Source organism: Tamandua tetradactyla, chromosome 16 (genome assembly GCF_023851605.1).
Source record: "Tamandua tetradactyla isolate mTamTet1 chromosome 16, mTamTet1.pri, whole genome shotgun sequence".
NCBI lineage: Eukaryota > Metazoa > Chordata > Mammalia > Pilosa > Myrmecophagidae > Tamandua > Tamandua tetradactyla.
The window spans coordinates 10,437,049-10,458,173 of NC_135342.1; the positions used below are offsets into that span (position 1 = coordinate 10,437,049).

At 55.5% G+C, this 21,125-nt stretch overlaps 3 protein-coding genes across 10 annotated transcripts in view; 2 read left to right on the forward strand and 1 right to left on the reverse strand.

The window, feature by feature from the left end:
* LOC143658779 (uncharacterized) overlaps nucleotides 1–21,125 on the reverse strand; it is a 77,502-nt gene that overhangs the window by 32,516 nt on the left and 23,861 nt on the right. For 4 of the 8 annotated variants that reach the window (XR_013163302.1, XR_013163300.1, XR_013163303.1 and 1 more), the window contains exon 6: nucleotides 8,283–8,446. The gene's annotated coding sequence lies outside the window, so the exon portion shown is untranslated. The other 4 variants (XR_013163304.1, XR_013163305.1, XR_013163307.1 and 1 more) reach the window with 4 other exon arrangements.
* Nucleotides 12,954–16,973, forward strand: KLK15 (kallikrein related peptidase 15). The gene is made up of 5 exons (XM_077133353.1): nucleotides 12,954–12,980; nucleotides 13,367–13,620; nucleotides 14,104–14,387; nucleotides 14,501–14,637; nucleotides 15,370–16,973. Exons 1-5 carry the CDS (start codon nucleotides 12,954–12,956, stop codon nucleotides 15,520–15,522), a joined length of 855 nt encoding a protein of 284 aa, XP_076989468.1. The 3' UTR covers nucleotides 15,523–16,973.
* On the forward strand, nucleotides 17,132–21,048 carry KLK1 (kallikrein 1). The gene is made up of 5 exons (XM_077131039.1): nucleotides 17,132–17,264; nucleotides 18,630–18,789; nucleotides 20,037–20,347; nucleotides 20,480–20,616; nucleotides 20,852–21,048. Exons 1-5 carry the CDS (start codon nucleotides 17,219–17,221, stop codon nucleotides 21,005–21,007), a joined length of 810 nt encoding a protein of 269 aa, XP_076987154.1. The 5' UTR covers nucleotides 17,132–17,218; the 3' UTR covers nucleotides 21,008–21,048.

Genomic DNA, 21,125 nt, shown 5'->3' on the forward strand with positions numbered 1-21,125 from the left:
CTTAAGGACCTAGGAACTGTCTCCTTGAAATTATCAAAGATAGAACCTACCTGGATGAGAGGGTAGGAGCATAAGGTAAGTTACAACCATACCTCCTAACATAGAAAGGAAAGAAATTTATTTTTCCGTTGGATAAACACAATTAGCAAACACAGGCGGCCACCCCAATGACCAGGCAAACTTAGGACGAACTATGTGTGAGATGGTGCTGTCAGGTCTTTCTCCTTGAGGACTAGTTCTCACTCGTCTTGAGAACAGGTGTGTGATGGGTTGTACCTGCCTGGCTATATGAAAAGGTAAGCCACCCCTCTGAGATTTTGTGATCTCTCTAGCAGATTGCCTGTGATACATATTGCATCCTGCTTTAACGCTCCTTCAATAATAAAATGGGTTTCCTTCTCTTTTGTGGAGTGGCTCCCTTAGGTTGGCAAGAGATTTTGTTTTTAATTAAACGTCCATAACAAGACCAAGAGATTCAAGAGAGAAGGAGATAGAAGAGAAACTCAGAGACATATCCAGGGAGACAGAAAAGGCTGGGGGGGTGGGTGCTGCAGGGGGTCTGTGCAGGGTTTTTTCCCTCATCCCCGCCCTGAGCCCTGCCCCGGGCACCCTGACCCGAGCCTGAGCACATCTGGCTGAGAGTCTACAGGACTTGACTCTGAGATGTGTCTCCTGCCTTGAGGTAGTGAGTGAGGCATAACTCCCTGCGAGACCCCCAGAGAATGGAGCTGGCAGAGGCCCAGCCCAGGCCACATGCAGTCCAGAGGTGGCCAGGTGAGTTACCCCTGTGCCCCCCCCCCCACTCCCCACCGGCCTGCCGTATGGCATCGCCATCTTTCCCCCCCTTACTTAATGACACCATCAGTTCATCTTTCCCTCCTCCTGGTTCCCTCTCTCTGTCTCTCTCTCCTCCTCTCAGCCACTGAGCAGCTTGTCCTAGGAACTCGGATCTCAGGTGGGAACTCCCTGAACCCCTGACATCCTGGAGGCCAGGGGAAGGGGGTCCCCAAGGTTGCTGGAATCCCCATCCTCACCGGTTGCCCCCATGAAGACCACAGCTGGATGCCCCCTGCCTGGCTCCAGGGTCCCTCGTTCTCTGTGTCACATCCTCTGAGTGTGTGTGCATGTGAGTGTGCAAGACTGGAGTGTGTGGTTGTGTGTGTGGCCCGGGCCTGTGTGATCCCATGCCTGATCACCCGTGTGGGCCTCTGCGCCTGCGCCTGGCTCTGTTGCCACATCTGAAAGTCCCACTGACCCGTGGCAAAGCTGAGCGCGGACCCGGACTGTCCCTTTGCCGGCCTCCGCAAGGTGTGGGTCGCCCAGTACACCCACACCTGTGGAGAATGCCCAGCAGCTCCGGGAAGGGCTGGAGGAGAAAGGGGTGTGAGGTTCCGTGAGCGGAGGACGGGGCGGAGGGGGCAGAGGTGCGGAGAGCAGGTCCCCATGAGGGGCTCAGCCTGAGCCCCGACCCCCGAAACCCCTACCCAGGGACACAAAAGCAGATTCCTCCACCCAGAGCCCATTCCTGTTCGTCTAGCCCCTGAGCCCGGGGGCACACTCTGGCCTCCAGGAGCTCTGGCCAAACCTAACAATGCTCCCATCTGAAAATGCCCGCCAGGCAGCCGGCTAACAAGAGCGCCCGCAGTGGATGCCCATGACTGCTCACTGCTACCCGTGGGTGCGAGCCCTGCAGAGAGGGGTCTCGGTTTTGCAGGGAGGGGGCGTGGCTTCTGCTCGTTGGGGGCGTGGCCTCCGCCCAGCGGGGTGGACTTCCGTGGGGCGTGGTTCTGACTCCGTGAGTGGGTCTTGATGGGGCGTGGCCTCGGCTAGGGGTGGGCTGGGGCGTGGCCCCAATTCAGTGGGTGGGTCTAGGGAGTGTCCAGCTTGAGAAAGGGAGATGGAGGGAGGAAAAAATTCAGACACTGGAGACTTTGGGACACACAGAGAGGCAGAAACCAGACCCCAAGGAAGCAGGGCACAAGGGAAGGGCGGACACCCTCAGATGTATCAAGACAGTGAAGAGGTGGAGCCAGCAGATTGCCCTGCTGTGGGGGCGTCCCAGAATAAGCAAATGGGACTCCTGAGGCCTGGGGGTGGGGGTAGGAAGTCGGGGGAGGAGTGGGGTGCAGCCGGTGTTTGGGGGAAAGACCTGCCCCTCTTTCACTCTAGTTCCCTTCCCCTGTGGCGCTTTCCCCCGTGTTCCTGCGTGTTTCTCTCTGCGGGTATTTCGCGCTGTGTCTCACTTTCGGTCTTTCTCTCTTCCAGGGGGACCCCAGGAACCCATGGTCTGCAGAGGGCCCCGCAGGACCTCGTGGCCTTGGTAAAGATCGCCTGTGGGGAGCCCCACAAGGGGTCCTTCTGTGCAAAATCTGCCGTTTCACTGACCAGACGCAAAGAGCACGCGGGCGGGTGCACCGCAAGCCCCAGGACCCAGGAAGCTCACCCCTGTACCGCCTCCTGGCCGGCCCACGCCCTGCCCTCTGAGCCCCGGAAACCTCTTCTCCCAACGAGAGCACGCAGCGCAGCACCCCTCGGCGGCTGCTGCAGTGCAGGGCGGCAGTGACCGAGAAGGCGGTTCTCAGCTCTCCGCCCCGCTCCTTCCTCCGACTCAGCCTCGAAAATCAAGTCTGTGGGGAAGCGTGTGGGCTGCCTCCTGCCTGCTCCCCCCCCCCCCCATCAGCCCTTTCCCCCGGGCCTCGGTGTCCTCACGGGATCTAGATGGATGGGGTCACTGCTGGGCAGTGCGGGTTACAGCTGAGCACGTGCCTCCCCCACACCCTTCAGTTCACATCGGAGGGATGGAGTGTGGATCCCAGTTGGGCCATTCTCGTCTTGATTGGCATTCTCGTGGGTGGGGACGCTTGTATTCCAACAGAAGCTCTTCAAGATGTTACTCCAGTGTGATGCCCCTATACATCCCAGAGTAATTTGGGCAGTGAATAAAAAAAGTATTTGCAAAGTCCCCTCGAGGGACTAGGGAGAAAGGAGGAATATTAAACTTTCCCAGTTGGGGAAGACCTGCTACTCTCACAAGCAGTGGGGACAACCAATTTAATAGGCCAAGCTTTCAATCTTGAGGCTCGCCCCTATGAAATGTATTCCTGCAAAGAAGCGAAGAAGAGTCACCCCCTGGAGAATCTCTTTTGTTGCTCAGATGTGGCCTCTCTCTCTAAGCCAACATGGCAGGGGAACTCACTGCCCTCCCCGGTACATGGGACATGACTCCCAGGGGTGTAACTCTCCCTGGCAACATGGGACCGGACTCCCCTGGATAAGCATGGACCTGGCATTATGGGACTGAGAAAGCCTTCTTGACCAAAGGGGGAAGAGAGAAATGAGACAAACTAAAGTTTCAGTGGCTGAGTGATTTAAAAAAAAATAAAGAGGATATTCTGGAGGCTCTTCTTATGCATTATATAGATATCTTTTTAGTTTTTAGTGTATTAGATTAGCTGGAAGGAAATATCTGAAACTGTTGCACTGTATTCCAGTAGCCTTGATTCTTGAAGATGATTGTATAGATGGCTTTTACAGTGTGAACATGGGATTGTGGAAACCTTGTGGCTGACACTCCCTTTATCCAGAGTATGGACAGAGGAGTAAAAATAAATAAATAAATAAGGACAATAAATAAATAAATAATGGGGACGGGTAATTGGAGTAAATAAAAATTGGGCAGAGGGCAGGCCACAGAGGCTCAGCAGGCAGAATTCTCGCCTGTCAGGCTGGAGACCTGAGTTCGAATCCCGGTGCCTGCTCATGCCAAAAAAAAAAGGGTAGTGTGCAATACTAGCGGTCAATGAACTAGAGGGGTAAGGGGTATGGGATATATGGGGTTTCTCTTTTTTTTTTTTCTGGAGTGATGCAAATGTTCTTGAAATGATCCTAGTGATGAATATACAACTGTGTGATGATGTTGTGAGCCATTGATTGTGGACTTTGGATGGGCTGTATGGTGCTAAAGATATCTCAATAAATATATATATATATGTACTATGTCACTACCTTAGGAAGTGTTGTCACAATCTAAAGTCTCACTGTTTTATTTGTTTACGGATTTACTTATTTTTTATCTATCTTCAGCTCCAGCTTCCAAACTTCCTCCCAATTAAAGTGTAAAATCTAGAAGAAAAAAAAAATAAAATAATGGTACATACAGACAATGAAGTACTGACTACACAACAATGGGAATGAAGCATTCAACTACATGCAACAAGTCGTGTGAGTCTCACAAACATAATGTTTAAAGGAAACCACCAGACATAAATGAGCATGTACTCTATGATAACATTTATACAAATTTCAAAAAAAGGCAAAATGAATTATAGCATTAGAAGTCAGAATGATGGTTATATTTGGGGGAGTTACTGAAGGTGAGGCATGAGGGGACTTCCAGAGTTCTTGTAATACTCTGTTTTTTCCTGCGTGCTGGTTAAACAAGTGTGTTTTCTTTGTGAAATCTTACGGATTTGCACTTCTGATTTGTACCTAATTTTCTGCATGATTGTTATTCTGCAAAATTTTTACACTAAAAAAATCTAAAAAATAAATAAATAAATGCTAATCGTCATTGAGAAATGATGAGAGTGGGTCACGTAACAGGGATTAGATTTATCCAAGTCTGTGCATCTAAAGTCCAAAAGTAAAATAAATGAAAGACAATTAAAAGGAAAAAAGACACCAGGCAAATATGAAATAGAAAGAATCTGGGTTATCTATTATAATCAGTCAATAAAAAAACAAAGATTTAAAGATGAAAAAACAACCTAAAGGTTAAAGAATGACATTACATATTATTCGCTATTGTATCTCAAGGACCCAGAACTCTTCCTGGAAGAAGAATATATAATAATAATGAAGATATGGGCACCTAATAACATGGGCTCAAAATAAAAGCAGTTATTTTTACAAAAACAAATCATACTAGTCTACAGAGAAAGCCTCAATAAATTTCCAAGAACCAACATTGCATAAACTGTGTTCTTTCACCAAAATGCCCTAAATTTGAAAATCAGTAACAAACTAAGAGCTTTTCAAGTTCTCTTATGTCTCCAATTAAAACAAATTACTGTTACTGGTTAATGCGGGAGATTATGGAAACTCTTAGCTATGAAGTTTTCAGCTATTTATTTCTATGTAACAAAACACCCCAAAACTTAGCAGCTTAAAACGGTAATCTTTTTGTGGCTCGTGATCTGATGGGTTGGCTGGGGCAGCCTCCTCCTTTGGTGTTGATTGGATTTGCTCAGGCCTATGGATGCTTCTCTCCAGACCCAGTCTTTCTCTCATGGACTCCCTTGGTTCAAACACCAACTAACCACTGTATCCTTCATCTAACTTTCAGCTACAGCTTCCTACAACCACTTGCTGTACAGCATCTTCCCCAGAGTCCCCTGGCCCCTCTCACTCTCTGTGGCTTAGCTGATTTCCCTCTTTCCCCAACCCTGCTCCTTCTCCCAGGCTCCCCATCGCACGACAGTCCCAGTGTCCACACAGTCTTATGACAAGACTCCCTGGTGCCATCTTCATCTCTCCAGTAGCCCATGGGTTCCCTGCGCCACCCCTCCTTGCCGGTGTCTCTCTCTGTCTTGTCCTCCCTCCATGGACCCAATGGCTCTGCTCCTGGTTTAGGGGACTGGGGCAGACCACTATTGGAGACTCGGGTTGAAAGGAATGGCCTGAGCCTGGACAAGGTGTGGCCAAGAGAAGGACAGAGGAGGAAACAATGGTGCCAAAACTCCACGTGCAAAGATTCAAAGAACCTGGCTCCAAACCCCAGCTCAGCATCTGGGACAGCAGCTGACCTAGAGCAAATGACTTTTCTTCTCAGAATCTCCCTGTTCTTAGCTGTGGAGCCAGGGTAAAGAAACTGAGAAAGCATAGCTGTGAAGACTGATGTGGGAAATGAGAACATGGTGAGATGGGAAAGTCAAGCTGGAGAAGTGGTTTCTGAGGGAAAGGGCTGCCCTGCCTGGTCTTTTTCCTCTGTTTGTCACTCTGACCCTCTGTCTCTCAGAGCAACTCCGGCAGCTCTATGGGATGCAGGGGGGCCCTGAAAGATTCCATGACCTTCGAGAAGTCCCCTGGGGAAGTCCCAGCATTGGTTCTCCAATGGGGGAAGAGGAGCCCTGCAGCTCGACCAGCGGCAGTGCCTGACCCGGGAGCTGGAGAAGCCCCAACAAGGTCTTCCTGCCTCAGGGCACAGGCCGCTGGGTCCCAGCCCCTCCTCCCTCAGACCTAGAGTTTGATGGTCCAACTCCCTCATCCCTCAGGCCCACATTGCCGCCACCTGGTGGCAGGACCCTCCCAGGACAGGCGGAGAAGGTTTCTCAGCCTCCTTCCCCGTTGCTCCCCCTACTCAGCCCAAGAAATCAAGTCTCAAGGAAAACCCAGGCTCTGTGTGTGGCATCCTCCCTGCTCAACCTCACATTCTCACCCTGGGTCCTCCCGTAATCCATTTCCTCTCCGTGGGCCTCAGTTTCCCCATATGTAAAACACTGGCCTTGGTAAAGGGGTTTCAGGGATTCAGAAAAAGGTGGAAGATGCACCTGAGAGACCCAGAGGCACAGGTTTCATTCTTCTGGTCCCAGAGGGGCCAAGGGACCTGCGCCAGGACTCACAGTGCCATGTGCACCCAAATCATGTGCTGTGCTAACCCGTCTTTCCAGCCTCAGGCTAGTTTTATGGTCTGCATACTGGCTCCAGGTGTGTGATCTTGTTCAATCCAAGTGGTCACCGTCCTTGGACCCCCCTCCCCCGCCCCAACCCAAGACCCCTTCAAGGGTGAGCCCCTAAAGAGCAGCCAGGTGATGCCTCTCAGGACCGTTCTTTTGCCCTCCTCCCAAACGCTGTGGCCTGTGTGACTTTGAACAGTGGGCTCCCTCCCCTTCCCCCCACAGTCTGGGGGTGAAATTAATAGTCAGCCTTTACTCTGTGGGGGCCCTGCTCTTAGATCCTTATACACTAGCGCGATACTCCTGGCAACCACCCTTCGAGGGAGTCTTCTTATCCCATCTTCATGAAGGGAAACTGAGGCACAGAGAAGGAAAGACACTTACCCAGGTCTCTCAGCTGGCAAGTGCTCTGAGCCCAGGCTGTCTGTCTCCAGAGCCAGCACCCTGAAGCGGGGAGGGTTCCCGAAATGAACCTTGGTGAGGTCTTGGTCAGGACTAAGGGAGTGGATCGTTGCCACCCAAAATGGGGGGCAGGAGGCCCTGGTGGAGGCTGGGGCGAGAGTGAAGGCAGGAGGGCTGGAGGCCAGGCCCAGGACCAGAGCCCCAGGGATGCAGGACGGAGGGCAGGATGGAGGCGCAGGGGCGAGCGAGACCGGCTGGGATTCATGGGCTGGAGGGTTAGGGGACAGGGGTGGCGCCGGGAGTCTGGTCCCATGATGCAGTCAGCGGTGGGGCTGGGAGAAGGAGAAGATTTGGGAGAAGAGAGAAATCAGCTGGGCCAGGGGACATCCAGGGCCGTGTCCAGGAGAAGGGTGCGGATGAGGGGAAAGGCTAGTTTTGGGTGGCCCGTTGCTGGAGAAGGGTTCCAGGAGGAGGGGGCAGAAGGCGGGTCTCCACTGGGCAGCGGTGGGTGTGAGCGACGTCTGGGACGAGGGTGGATCCAGGAGGCAGGGATGATGCAGGCCTGACCCGGGCCAGGGCGCTGGAGGGGGCTCTCTGAGGTCAACGCGTGGTGGGGCGGGGGGAGCCATGGGCAGGCGTCCTCTGGGCGAGCACGCACTCTGACTCTGGGGTGAACCTGGCTACGGGTGGTGTGAGAACCCTCGGCGACCCCATCTGTGTCATGGGGACGCTGACAGAGCCTGCCCACGAGGTGGGGGGGAAGAGCGCGTGGGATCTTGATGGGAAGCACTTGGGGTGTTGGTCCCACAGAAGCCTCACTCCAGGGGTCACCTCCCTCAGCTCACCACCTCCATGAGACTCCTTCCCTCTCCCACCAGGGGGAGGTAGCTTCAGCGGGTGGGAGCAGATGGGTCTGTCAGCGTTCCAATACCCAGAGCTGAGATTCCCTCCTCCTAGGCCTGTGGCGCTCCCTCTCTGGTCTTCAGTGTCCCCAGTATGAAGGAGGGAGCAATGATAATCACCCTCCCTGTTGTCGGGAAGATAGATGAGGTGATGAGAGGAGAGCACCTAGCCAGGGGAGTGGCCTGTGGTCAAGAACCCATAAACAGGGGCTGGTCCACCAAAGCTGTGGTCCGGGTGAGGTGCAGAGACATTGAGCAAGAATTTGACTCAGAAGGGCAAAGGAGTTCTAGAAGATCTACCTACCTGGGCATCCAGAATGTCTGAAGGTCTGAGTTCATAGTGTTTGAAGTTCCAGAATGTCAGAAGATCCACTGTTCTAGAAGTTCTGAAGATCTGTGGCTCTTGACCATTTGAAAATCTTGGGTTCTATAGTGTCTGAGGACTCCACTTCCAGAATGTCACAGCACCTGAAATTCCAAAATCTGGAGGTCTAATATTCTAGAAAAAGTGGAGGCCCTATAGTTCTAGAATGACAGAGATGTGGAGGTTCTGGGATAACTGTGGTTCTGGAATGCGTGAAGGACATCTGGAGGCTCAGATGTTACTGCTCTCTCATATTGTCTGCAGGGAAACTGAGGACCAGAGACTCCTACGCACTGGCCACTGATGTCCCCTATCTCACAGCCCCTGCCCATAAAGGTGATGACAGCTTTCCAGACACAGGGAGGAACCACGCTTCTAACAGTCCCTGTCCTTCCCCAGGTGACCTGAGGTCAGTCCCTCCCATTCTCTGGGACTCCTCATTCCTTCACCAAGCCAAGATGGACTCTAGACAATTGGTCAGGACCCTGTGGTTCCAAGACATAGATTCCCAAAGCCTTGGGTCATCTAAGTGATGCTCTCCAGCCTCTGGAATACAGTATCCTGGTTCAAGACTGAAGGATCAGGTAAAGAGTTCAGGCTTCCAGTCTCTAAATTCATACTCTAGATCAAGAATCCATGGAAGGCAGGCCCAAGAATCTAGACCTCAAAACTCAAAATCCAGAATCTACTATTCACACTCCAGGCCCCACATGCCACACAATATGCGTGCAGGTTTCAGACCTCAAGCCCCAAGTACCAAGATTCAAGACTCCTAGAGTCTTGGAATCTAGATTCAAAGGCCCAGAATACAGAAATCCAAGATCCAAGGCCTAAAACGATCACTCAAAGTCTAGATTCCAGGATGCAGATTCAAGAGCCCAGAATGCAGACTTCACAATTCACACGCCAGCCTTCAGGTCATGAGTGCCGAATTCTTGACAACTCTGAGTCTGGAACCCAAGATCCAGAACCCCAAAATCCAAGATCCAAGCTCCTGCTGCAGGCACATGAAGCTTGACTCTAGAATCTAATTCCCACACTCCAGACCCCAAATCCAATCTCCGGTCTCCAGGTGCTGTATTTTGATGTCCTCCAATTCTCTTCTCTTGCCTTCCTGTCTCCTCCCCTGTGAGGAACTGCCCCTGGCGGGTAATTCCTCCTTGTAGACTCAGACAAAAGCTTCAGCCTCATAAATGCTCATTAGACCTGGTACCCCCGCCCCACCAACCACCAAGGCGTCCCTGCCTGTAAACCTCTTGGCCACCCCTGCTCCACCCCACTTCACCCCTCAGAGCCAGGCGGGGCTGGGAGCTTATAAATTCAGGCACTAGGGTACCCACTCCCCTTCTTCTGGCATCCAAGCTGCCTCAGATGCTGCTGGAGGATCTGGAGGGGGTGAGATCTTTGAGGGTGGGTTGGGAGGGAGAGGAGGCCATGGGGTGGTAGGCCCTTAGGCTGAGTGGAGGGGGCCCCCTTCCCTGGTCTGGGGAAGACATCAGCTCATCCTGGACTAGGGAGGGGTGCAGTACACAGGCCCCCGCCTGGCCTGGGGATGGGTCCATGGGGCTGCCCTGGGGGAGTTGGGTGTCAAGGGCAGCCAGGTAGGTTCATGTGTCCTTTGGTGAGGTCTCATGTTGAACCTGAACCAGGAAAGTCTTAAAGAGTCACGAGAAGGAGCCGCAGTGGGAGGGGAGGGGAGAACGGCGTGAACCAGGAGATCGTCCCCAACAGTGTTTGTACCAAAGCCGAGAACAAGGCCAGGAGTTATCACCGGTTCCAATCAGCTCAGCACAACCTCCCCAAGGCTGCCTGGGTGCCCGGCCCCCAGCTGGGCAGTGCCGGGGATGCCACGAGGACCTGGCCTGGGGAGGGAGGGCTGGCCTCTTGGGAGAGGCAGGGGTCACACCTGAAAGAACAGTTACAAATTCAGAGGATGGATGGGGAAGAAGGACTTTCGTTCCCTCCATGAAGCTTCCTGGACCCTCTCGTGGGGCTCCCGGACTGGTGACCCAGGCAGACCCCACGGAAGCAATGCCCAACAGGCAGGTGTCAGGGAAGGTCAGAAAAGCCTCCCGGAGGAAGGGGCCTTGGAGGGAGTGGCCAAGTGGTAGGTGGAGCAGCCTGAGCCAAAGCAGGGGAATGGGAAAAGGAGGCACTGGCCGTGTTCGAGGACAGGGCAGTGAGAGCCCCCGCCGGGAGGCTGGGAAGGGAGCCTCAGTCCTGTCCTCCAGAGCAAGGCTAAGGGTCTGGTAGCCTTGGGGGTGAGCGGCTGTGAGAGGGCAGGGGCAGCCCTGCAGGTAGAAAGCCCCTGTAGGGGACGGGGGCAGGGGGCAGCCAGGAGGGGACAGATTGGAGGCCAGGAAAAGGCTGGGCAAAGGTCCAGAGAGAACAGGTGGCCTGAGCCAGGACCTCAGGGACAAAGATTGGTGCAGGGGGCAGGTGGGATAAACCAGGGTCTGACAGGCTGCATGTGGGGGTTCTGTCCCTGGGCCCTGGGGGAAGAGCAGGTTGGGGGTGAGGGGAGGGGCGGGGGGTGGCGACAGTTTCCTAAGCAGCAGGTGAGATGAGTTTGGGTCTGGAGGGCTCCTGGCAGGGACCCTCACTCCCACCCACTCTCTCCCTCCCCAGACTTCAGCTCAGCCCTGGCCCCTCCTCTGCCATGTGGCTTCTGCTCACCTTCTCCAGCCTGCTGGCGGCCACAGGTGAGGTGGGCCCTACCCCCCTTCCCAGCCCCTTCCTCACCCAGGGGCCACCTGACGCCCTCCTTGATCCCAACCCCCATCTCAGCCACCCACCTATGTCCCTGAGTCACCCCCAACCTCAAGAGCCGCCCCAGACAATGAACAAGGGACCTAGACACACAGACCTGAGGTCATGTCCTGGGTCAGTTCCTTCTATGCTGTGTGACCTTGGGGAAGTTCCTTCACCTCTCTGGTCCTCAGGAGCCTTCTCTCTAAAACATTTCTAATCTCCAAGAGAGGCTTCTCATGAGGTTTCAATGGCCTGATGTAGGTAAAGCACATAACAAGCATCTAGTGTGCTCAGAGCTCAAGAGGCCAGACTGTGAATTCGAATCCTGGCTCTACTTGACGTCTCTGTGACTAGGGCCCCTCAGCTGTAAAACAAAGAGAACGAGAGTCCCTCCCTCCCGGGGTTGTTGGGAGGATTAGATGCAGTAGGGGCCCACAGCCTTGCCGGGCCTTTGAACCAGGTGTGATGCTGACACTTACCGGTCTAATCCCACAGCGTATCTAGGGAGTGGGCATTGGAGGCGGCTCAGATAGGGGTGCCCTCTGGGCCAAGGTCACCCTGGGTGACTGACAGATCCAGCAATCAGTGTCAACCACCACCCACAGAGAAACTCATTGTAACCTGATGCTCCTACTCTGGAGGGGGCAGGGTAGATGCCCTGGGGGTCCCTCCCCCACACTGCCTCCCCCACACTGCCAGCGTCCCCCTGGGCCCTCTCTCCTTCCTGTGCCCTCTCTCCTTCCTGCCCCCTGCCTGCCCGCTGCACCCTGCTGGGGCCTCCACCCACCTCCGGCTGGGACTGGCCGGGTGCAGCCTCGGTGACCAGCTGTTCCGCCCGCACCCTCTGCCCTTCCCCACGGGACAACCTCACCCTTCCTCTGGTAAACCCGCGTCCGGCACATCGGCCCTCCCCAGCCTCACCGGAGCCCTGAGCCCAGTTTCCGACTTTGGTGGACACCCCATGTGGGTGTCTGTGGGTGCCTGGCTGTGATTTTGTGGGGACACCACAGCCACCTTACCCAGTCTGTGACACAGAAACATCTTGGTCTGTGTCCTTGGCCACGCTGCAGGTGTGTGCCTGTGGGGGCTTGACTTGACCTTGGCCCCCACCTGACCTGGGGCTGACCCAGGCGTGGCCTTGAGGTCTGACCGAGTGGGCCCGCAGCCGCATGTCTGTCCTCCGTGCGTGTCTGCAGCTTTGAGTCACTGGAGTGGCCCTGGAGCTGAGGCACAACTTGACTGTCTTCCTCTAGGTCCGTGCACACGCCTGACTCACTTGATGTCAGCAACCTGACTGTCCCCACTTCCAGGCCCGTAAATAAATCTGGGTGTCCCTGGTTAATAGTAACCACCATCAACTAATATTTATCATGTAGTTCCTATGTGCCATGCCTGGTAGATAGATGATGGATGGATGGATGGATGGACAGATGGACAGAGAGATATAGATGTGTGTATATATATCTACACATGATGATTGACACACACGTGTGTATTTTCCCCTACAATCCTTACAACACCTCCCATTTCACAACCAGGGGCACAGAGGTCAGAGAATTTGCTCAAAATCTCAGAGTCTGTCTGAAGCCAAGCGGGCTGACTTTGGATCCAACCACTGTATCGTGACCCGTGTCGGTGACAAGCCTTTGGTGGCTGGCGCACGGCCCAGAGTCCCTCCCATATGTGCTCACCAAGTAGGTCCAGGTCCCTGGGCCCGCGAGTGTGTCTGTGACCCTGGAAACCGAGCCTCGCCCTGGAGACAGCAAATTCGGGTCTGTGCTGTGTGTGTGCAGCCCTGTCCTCACTGCCCATTTGCATGCCCCGTACGGACATCTGTGCAATTGTTGAAGCCACAACCCAATGGACGTGTGGGAATCTGAACTCAGAGTGCGCTGTCCATATCTCCACCTGCATTTGGAAGCCCGGGTGTGTGGATTTGTATGTCCATGCCCTTGTGGCAGCTACATCCGTGTCCTTGAACTTGGCTGAGACGTCCAGACTCTGGTGCCAAGTCTGTGTCACAGATATTGAGTAGCCCCGTCGGTGCACTGTGACAGCTCAGTGACCTTGAATGGCCTCAACCTGTATCTACCGTCCCCGTGTCCACCCCCGATCACAGGGAACTTCTTGTTCTCCAGCCCTCCCCTCTTATCTCTCCTTCGGTTCTACAGTTAATGGGGTGGGGAGAGGGGAAAAGAGTCAGGAGAAAACAGGCAGTTGTTGTAAAAGCTGCAGAGGGGATGGGGCTTAAAACAACCAGAGGCTCCTGAGAGGGGCAGGTGGAGGTGAAGACTACAGGAGACTGGGTGCGGTGCAGGGATAGGGGTGAGGAAAAGGCTCCTGTCCTCAGGGATTCTCTGCCCCCTCTCTCAGTGGCCCAGGACAGTGACAAAGTTCTGGGGGGTGAGGAGTGTGCCCCCCACTCCCAGCCATGGCAAGTGGCCCTCTTCGAACGCGGACGCTTTAACTGCGGCGCTTCCCTCATCTCTTCCTACTGGGTGCTGTCTGCTGCCCACTGTCAAACCCGGTAAGCATGGAGGCTCGGGGCCCTGAGCAGACTAGGGCGGGATTCAGAACTCCGGGCACAGGGGGCGGGCAGGGCATGCAGAGGCTGGAGTCCGGACAGCTGGGTTTGAGGTGAGCGGGGCCAGGGCTCCTGGGTTCTGAAAGAGGAAGATGCTGGCAGCCCAGTCCCCACAGGTATGGAGCCCAAACTCTCAGGCCCCTGAGAGAGGAAGGAGGAGCCTGGCAGGGCTCCATCTCGAAATGTTGAGAAGAGACTAAGGGTCTGGGAATTCTGGATTCTGAGGACGGAAGGGCTGAGGCCTGGGGACTGGGTTCCAGGTATCTGCGTGGCTTGGCCCTCTTCAGTCCCGGCGGGGCAGGGGCTGGGACCATGGGCTCCAGGGTCTTCAGAGAGGGAAATGGAAACTCCAGGCTCCCAAGGGTCGGAGGACCCCGGATTGCCCACACTTTGATCTCTGTGTCCATTCCTCACCCGCCCGCACAGTTTCATGCGGGCACGCCTGGGCGAGCACAACCTGCACAAGCACGACGGCCCCGAGCAGTTCCTGGCGATTTCACGCATCATCCCGCACCCTGGGTATGAGGCGCGCAGCCACCTCCACGATGTCATGCTGCTGCGGCTGGCCCGGCCCGCGCGCCTCTCCCGCCAAGTCAGACCCGTGCGGCTCCCCACACGCTGCCCCTACCCGGGCGAGGCCTGCCTGGTGTCTGGGTGGGGCCTGGTGTCTGACAACAGGCCCGGGACCACAGGGCGCCCCGAACCACAAGGTGCGTGCGAGGGGCCAGATGTCCGCTCTCAGGAACCCCAGAATCCCGGGCTCACGGGTGGAGGGGGCTGGGGCAGAACCCCTGATGGGCTCTAATCCCACTGTCCTCCCCAGTGAGTCTCCCGGACACGCTGCATTGTGCCAACATCAGCATCATCTCAACAGCCGCTTGTAACAAGGAGTACCCAGGACGCCTGACGGACACCATGGTGTGTGCCGGCGTGGAGGGCGGAGGCACGGACTCCTGTGAGGTCAGAGCCGAGGGACCATCGCATGGGGGAAGGACGGGATGGAGACAGGTTTAGGAGTGGGGTGGGGTTGCAGTGGCTTTGGTCCAGAGAAGATGCTGAAGATAGGTTTGGTAATGGAGGAGGGAAAGTAGTTGGGGGAGCGAGGCTGGAGTTGGGGTTAGAGATGGGGATACATCTGGGGATGTAGTAGGAAAAGCACTTAGAAGGGGGTGAGGCTGGAGTTGGGCTGGGTTGGGTTGGGGGTGGTATATCTGGAGGTTGGATTGAGATGGCGTGGGCAGGATGGCAAGTAGGAATGAGTGTGCCTTGCTTCTGGATGGGAAATAAGTGGAAATTGAATGGGGCATGGGGTTGGTTTGGTGGCAGAGGGCCTGGAGCTTATGACGGGGTTGTGTTGGCTATGAGGATGGGTGTGGGTGTGGTTTGATTTTTAATAGGAAAGATGTGGGTGTTGGATGAGTTTGATTGAGCTGAGTTCAGCTGGGTTGGGGTTGCCCAGGTTTGGGTTGCAGTTGGGCTGGGTGAATGATATCGAGGCACTGCTTTGGTTTGTGTGGGATTAGATTGGAATGGTTTGTGTTAAATTGGGTGGACTGAGTTGAGCTGGATTGAGTTTATATGAGGTTGGCTTGAATTGGGTTGGGTTTTAGTTAAGACTGTCAGTGGGGATTGGGATGGGGGTTATGGATCCAGGAGTTCAACACTGAAGCTGAGATTACCTTTTCCCCACAGGGTGACTCCGGGGGACCCCTGGTTTGTGGGGGCATCCTGCAGGGCATTGTGTCCTGGGGTGATGTCCCTTGTGACACTACCACCAAGCCTGGTGTCTACACCAAAGTCTGCCACTACATGGAATGGATCAGAGAAACCATGAAAAGGAACTGACCGTCTTGGCCCTCTGCCCATGTCCCAAACTGAGCAGAAGCCCTCTCAGCTGGCCGGCAACCCTATCCTGACCTGGGACAGAACTGGGCCATCTCTCAAGACCCTGTCCAATGCCCAGATGTTAGTCAAGGCTGTCCCAGCCAAGGCCAGAGCCTGTGCTCAAGGTCACCTGTTTAATGCCAAGATAACAGAGAACACTGATCCAAGTTTCTGTGACTTTCTTCTGGGGATGGAGGGAAATGGGAGCCAGAGTCCAGGCAGGAAGAACTCTCTAGGGCACCCAGAGCCACCCAAAACTGCTGCTTGTCACCCACCGCCCCGGACCCTGTGTGAGGAGACATAGCTTGAAACTCAACTCCGTTCATCTAATATGTATGACCAGTTGTATGACCTTGAGCAAAAGACTCAAACTCACTCAGCATCAGTTTCCTTATCTGTAAAACAGGGATCATAATACTGCTTACTTTGAGAGGATGAGATGAGGTTATCCATTCGAATTGATGAGGACTGGGTCTGGCCCTGGAGAGGGACTCTGTCTCTGGACCCTAGTGAAGGACTCAGCACATGCTAGATGATTGAGGATTACTTCTTTTTCTTCGAGACTTAGTTCTGGGCTTCCTGATAGCTACACAAAGTGGCTTAATCCTCTCCTTTCTTCAGCCAGTAAACGGGAAAGATTTTCTCAGGCTTCTGACATGCGTGAGTTACTCTGAGTTTACTAACCAGCCAAGAGATGTATTAGACGCCAAGCGGAGGCTGCAGGCCTCATCCCTTTCAGAGACGGCAAAACGTGGTTTTCAAGGGCATCAAACCTTGAGGTGCATGAACCTGGCTCCTGAGCCCTAAATGTTTTATTAGGGGATGAGGGTGAGCTTTAGATTTTGCACTGAGAATATTCTTAACAGAGGAGGGCAAGGAACCCAGGACTCCCGGGACCTTGGAGGACAGCACTGGGAGAACTCAGCTCTGGAGACTGAGGGTGAGGGGAACATTGAGACCTCGGTATCGGGCTGGGGTGGGGATTGGGTTTTGAAATGCTAGGGAGTTTACTCTGAGACATCCCTGGGGTTTTATATTCCTGGATGTGGGACACTAGGAATTGTCAGTCACTGGGTACTTGGAGATCTTTTATGAGAAAAACAATAGATTTGGGGAACTAGATTCTGAGTTTGTGATGGCAAGAATCAGGGAGTTGTGAAAGCCACAGCTTGTATTTCAGGGGACACGGGAAGTTGGGTTACTGGCAGCTTGGCTCAGAATGGGGCGGGGAGCAGGAAGTCTGAACTCCACTAGTGGTATTTGAGGGTACACTGGTTTGGGGGTTTAGGCACAAGAGGCTTTAATGGGTGGTCAGTTATTTTCCCACCCCATTGTTCCTGTTCCCTGCATCTCTTCACTTGCTCTGTCCCCAGTAGTAAGACTCAGCAGCCACGGGCCCTCCTCTTGCTGGCCTCAGCCTCTGGGAACGCATCCAGGGTGACCCAGGGCCTGCAGGACAGCGGGTGCAGGCCCTCCCTCCCCTTCCACAGCTCTGGGGGTGGGAGGGGGTTGTCCAGCCCCCAGCTGGATGGGCGGGGCCTTGGTCAACAGTTGGTTGCCAGCCGGGCGGGGCGGGAGCCTGGGATGAAGGCTTTTAAAGCTCTCCTTGGCCAGCTCCTAGCTCACTGCCTGCCTGCTCCTGGACACATCTGTCACCATGTGGCTCCTGGCTCTGTGCCTCTCCATGACCCTGGGGGGGACTGGTGAGACAGAGGGGGGAGGACGCGGGGTGGGGGAGTGGGCCCCAACTCTCACGTCTCTTTCACCGGTCATGAGTCCTTTCCCTCGCACCCAGCACCCCACCCTGCACCCCTCCTGCTCACAGGGCACACCAGACAGGGCACCCAGCTCTTTCCTCTCTCCCCCAGCCTCTCCATGCTCCCTCCCAGGAATCCCCAGAACTTTCTGCTCTTTCCCAGCCAACTCTTGGCCCACAGCAACCTTTCTGAGTGGTAGAACATGCCCATCTCTGCCTCTCTCTGCCCCCACTCCCTCACCCAGCTGCTCCAGCCTTCTCACCCAACATAAACATCCAGAATCTCCCAACCACAATCCCCTCTCCTCGGAGAATTTCCATCTCTCCCTAAGTGCCAGCCCTTCTCCCACCCAAACCCCCTTTGTCACAACCCTGGTTTTTCCCAAAACCTTCCCAGCTGTCCTGCTGCACCAAGTATCTCAATATGGGATTCAGAAGCCCCCATCTAATGGGTCCTCCAGTCCTGCCCCACAGCTGCTTGGCCCCCAGGTCAGACCTTTCTCCATTCCTGTCCTATCACCCCAAAGAACCCCAAATCTCTCCAGTACCCTTGGACTGTGACTCCTGCCCCATACAGAAACAGACACTGTCCTGCAGACTATCTCAGAACGACACTCAGTTCCCCCTCCCTCCTGAGCCCCACCCCAGCCCTGCCTCTTGAAGCCCCCCACAACCTCTTAGATGCCAGTCCAGAATCACGGGGACCCAAATCATCACAGGATCCCTCTCCCCAAATTTTCCTAACTCTCCCAACTCAGCTGACCTCTTCCAGTCCCAACCCAGGGATCCACAAAGTCGCCCCCAAACTTCCCAGCCCAAAATCTGATTTCCTTAAATCTGAATCCTTTTCAAAATCCCGAAAGCCCACTGTAGGCCTTAATCATTTCCTCAGTCTAGGAACCCCTGAAACTCCCCAAATCCTTCCTCTCCCAGCCCCTGAACTACTCCCTTAGGGGCCTTCTCCTGGTTTCTGGAAATTTTGTTTTCTCATAGCCTCCACTGCCAATTCAAGATCCCAAATCACCCCCCTAAGAGTCCAAACCTCCAGACCTGATGCCTGCCCTAAACGCTGTCTTGGGGTCTCCTCCCTTGATCCCCAGGGACTGCTTTGCTCTCAGAGCATTAAGTCTCCCCTTCCAGAGCCATCCACCAACCCTACAATCCCAGGGATAGCTCCAGAATTCCATGCCCTTTTCACACCCTTCACCCATCTACCTGGACCCCGAGTCTTGACCCCCAACTCCTCCAAACCCACAGCACAGCTCCCTCTCCTGCCAACCCAGCGCCCCCTGAGCCAGTGTGCTCTCTGCAGGCGCCGTGCCCGCCATCCAGACCCGGATTGTGGGGGGCTGGGAGTGTGAGAAGCATTCCCAGCCCTGGCAGGTGGCTGTGTACCACTACAGCAAATTCCAGTGTGGGGGCGTCCTGGTGCACCCCCAGTGGGTGCTTACGGCTGCCCACTGCATAAATGAGTGAGTAGGGCAGAGGTTTGGGGGGGGGGTGTCTGTGCTCCCACAGAACCTAATCGATGGATAAGCACAGTGGGGGCCCGAGGGACTGAGGGGAGTGGGGGAGGGGGTACAGACAGGTCCAGGCCTCAGGGAGGGAGGCAGAACTGGGGCTGGGTGACCCCAGAGGAGCCCACTCCAAGGCTGCCCAAGGCCCTTCTCGGGGTTTCTCTCAGCGTTACTGTCTGCCTTGTTCCCTGTGTCTCTCAGTAACTGGCTGTTTGTGCATTTCTCTCCACGGAAGCATGTTTTGGTGTCCTCTGCCTCTCACTTCTCCATCTCCATGTCTGTCTCCCTGTTTCTGTCCACCTCTGGGTCTCTGTCATGTAGGTCTCACCCTCCATCTCTCTGCCTGGGCTCTGCTCCATCTCTCTCTGGGTCTCTGCCTCGCCCCTGCTGTCCATCACTACTGAACACACCACCCAGGATGGGCTTAAGGGCCATTTCCAAAGAAAATGGAGGGAATAACCCCCTACATGTTATTTAGAGGGGAAAGGGAAGGTTCTCCCATTCTCCTTTCCTCAGTTCCAGCCTCCAAAACAGTCAATCCACTCTCAGGAGACACTAGGACGGGCTGATTTGAGCTGGAGTTGGGTGGGGGAAGGTGTGGGACAGAGGAAGGAGAAGAGGGAATGAGAGAGGGGAGGGAGGGGGGAACGCCGACCTTGGACTGCAGGCCAGGCCCCTGTCTGCTGGGAACAAGTACAACTGTCCCAGCTGCAGCTGAGCCTGGTCTCAGGCCCCTCCCCCTCCCCCTGCCCCCACTCCCAACTCCTCTTCCTCCCTCCCTTCTCTCACTGGCTTTTTCACCAACATCCCTTCTGCTCCATTTCTCACACCCTTTATGTCATTTCCGCGGCCCTTTTTCCTTCTGTCCATTTCATTCCTCCTCCTGGTCTGTCTTTCACTCCCTCTCGTCTCTTACTGTCCACCTTTTCTCGTTTCCCCACTGACCCTTAATACCCTTCACCTGTCACTGTTGTCCCTCTCTGCCTTTCTCGTTCCCTCTTTTTATGTTTTTTTTTCCACTCCACTCTTCTGACTTTGACATTCTCCCTTCCTGCACCCCTGTTTCTTCACTCACTGTCTCGGTTTCTCCATGACTGCCTTTCCCCTTCCGTGTTTTGATGCCTCTCTCTTTACTGCTCATCCGCCCCACCTCCCGGGCCTGTCTTCTTTCCAACTCTCTCACCCACCGCCCCCTCTCCCAGCTACTACCAGCTCTGGCTGGGCAGACACAACCTGTATGAGGACGAAGATGCGGCCCAGTTCATCCGCGTTAGCGAGAGCTTCCCTCACCCCCTCTTCAACATGAGTCTCCTGAAGAACCACAGCCACCTCCCAGGAGAGGACGACCCCGAGCGCCCAGGAGAGGACTACAGCCACGACCTCATGCTGCTCCGCCTGCAGGAGCCTGCCAAGATCACGGACACCGTGAAGGTCCTGGACCTGCCCACCCGGGAGCCGGAGCTGGGGAGCACCTGCCTGGCCTCGGGCTGGGGCAGCACCCAACCTTATGACTGTACGCCGGGCACGGCCCGCCAGACCCCCCGGGCGTGAGGGAGGCGGCAGCTGGGTGCCGGGAGCCCCCCTGGGGAGGGGTCGCGGAGCCACGTGGGGTCCCACCACCACCCCTTTTCTCTCTGGGCGGCAGTCTCTTTCCCGGATGACCTGCAGTGTGTGGACATGGAACTCCTGCCCAACGAGGAGTGCGCCAGAGCCCACCCCCAGAAGGTGACGGAGTTCATGCTGTGTGCGGGGCACATGGAGGGCGGCAAGGACACCTGCGTGGTGAGCCCCCGCCCCTCCCCGCGCTGCGGGCCGAGTGCCAACCCCCGGGGTTGGGGCTGGCATCCGCAGCCAAGCAAGCCTCGGCCTCCCCTGCTCCCCAGGGATGATATCAGGGGCGAGCCCCGTCTCTCCCCACTGTGACCTGCAAGCCCAGGCCTGAGCGCCAGGGCTCGGCAGGCAGAGCGCGGGGCCGGGCTGACCTTTCCCACTCTTCCCCCGCCCCTCGCGCTCCTAGGGTGACTCCGGGGGCCCGCTGATCTGCGATGGCATGCTGCAGGGCATCACGTCGTGGGGCCACATCCCGTGCGGCAGGCCCCGAACGCCGGCGGTCTGCACCAAGCTGACGCCGCACCTGGCCTGGATCAAGGACACCATGGAGGCCAACCCCTGAGCGCCCCGCCCCCACCCGCAGTAAAACTCAGTGCGCATCGAGTCCCGGCGTCTTCCCGTCTGTCCGGACGCGGGCACCCAGAATCTCGGCCCCCGCCTGGCTGAAGCAAGAGCGTCCC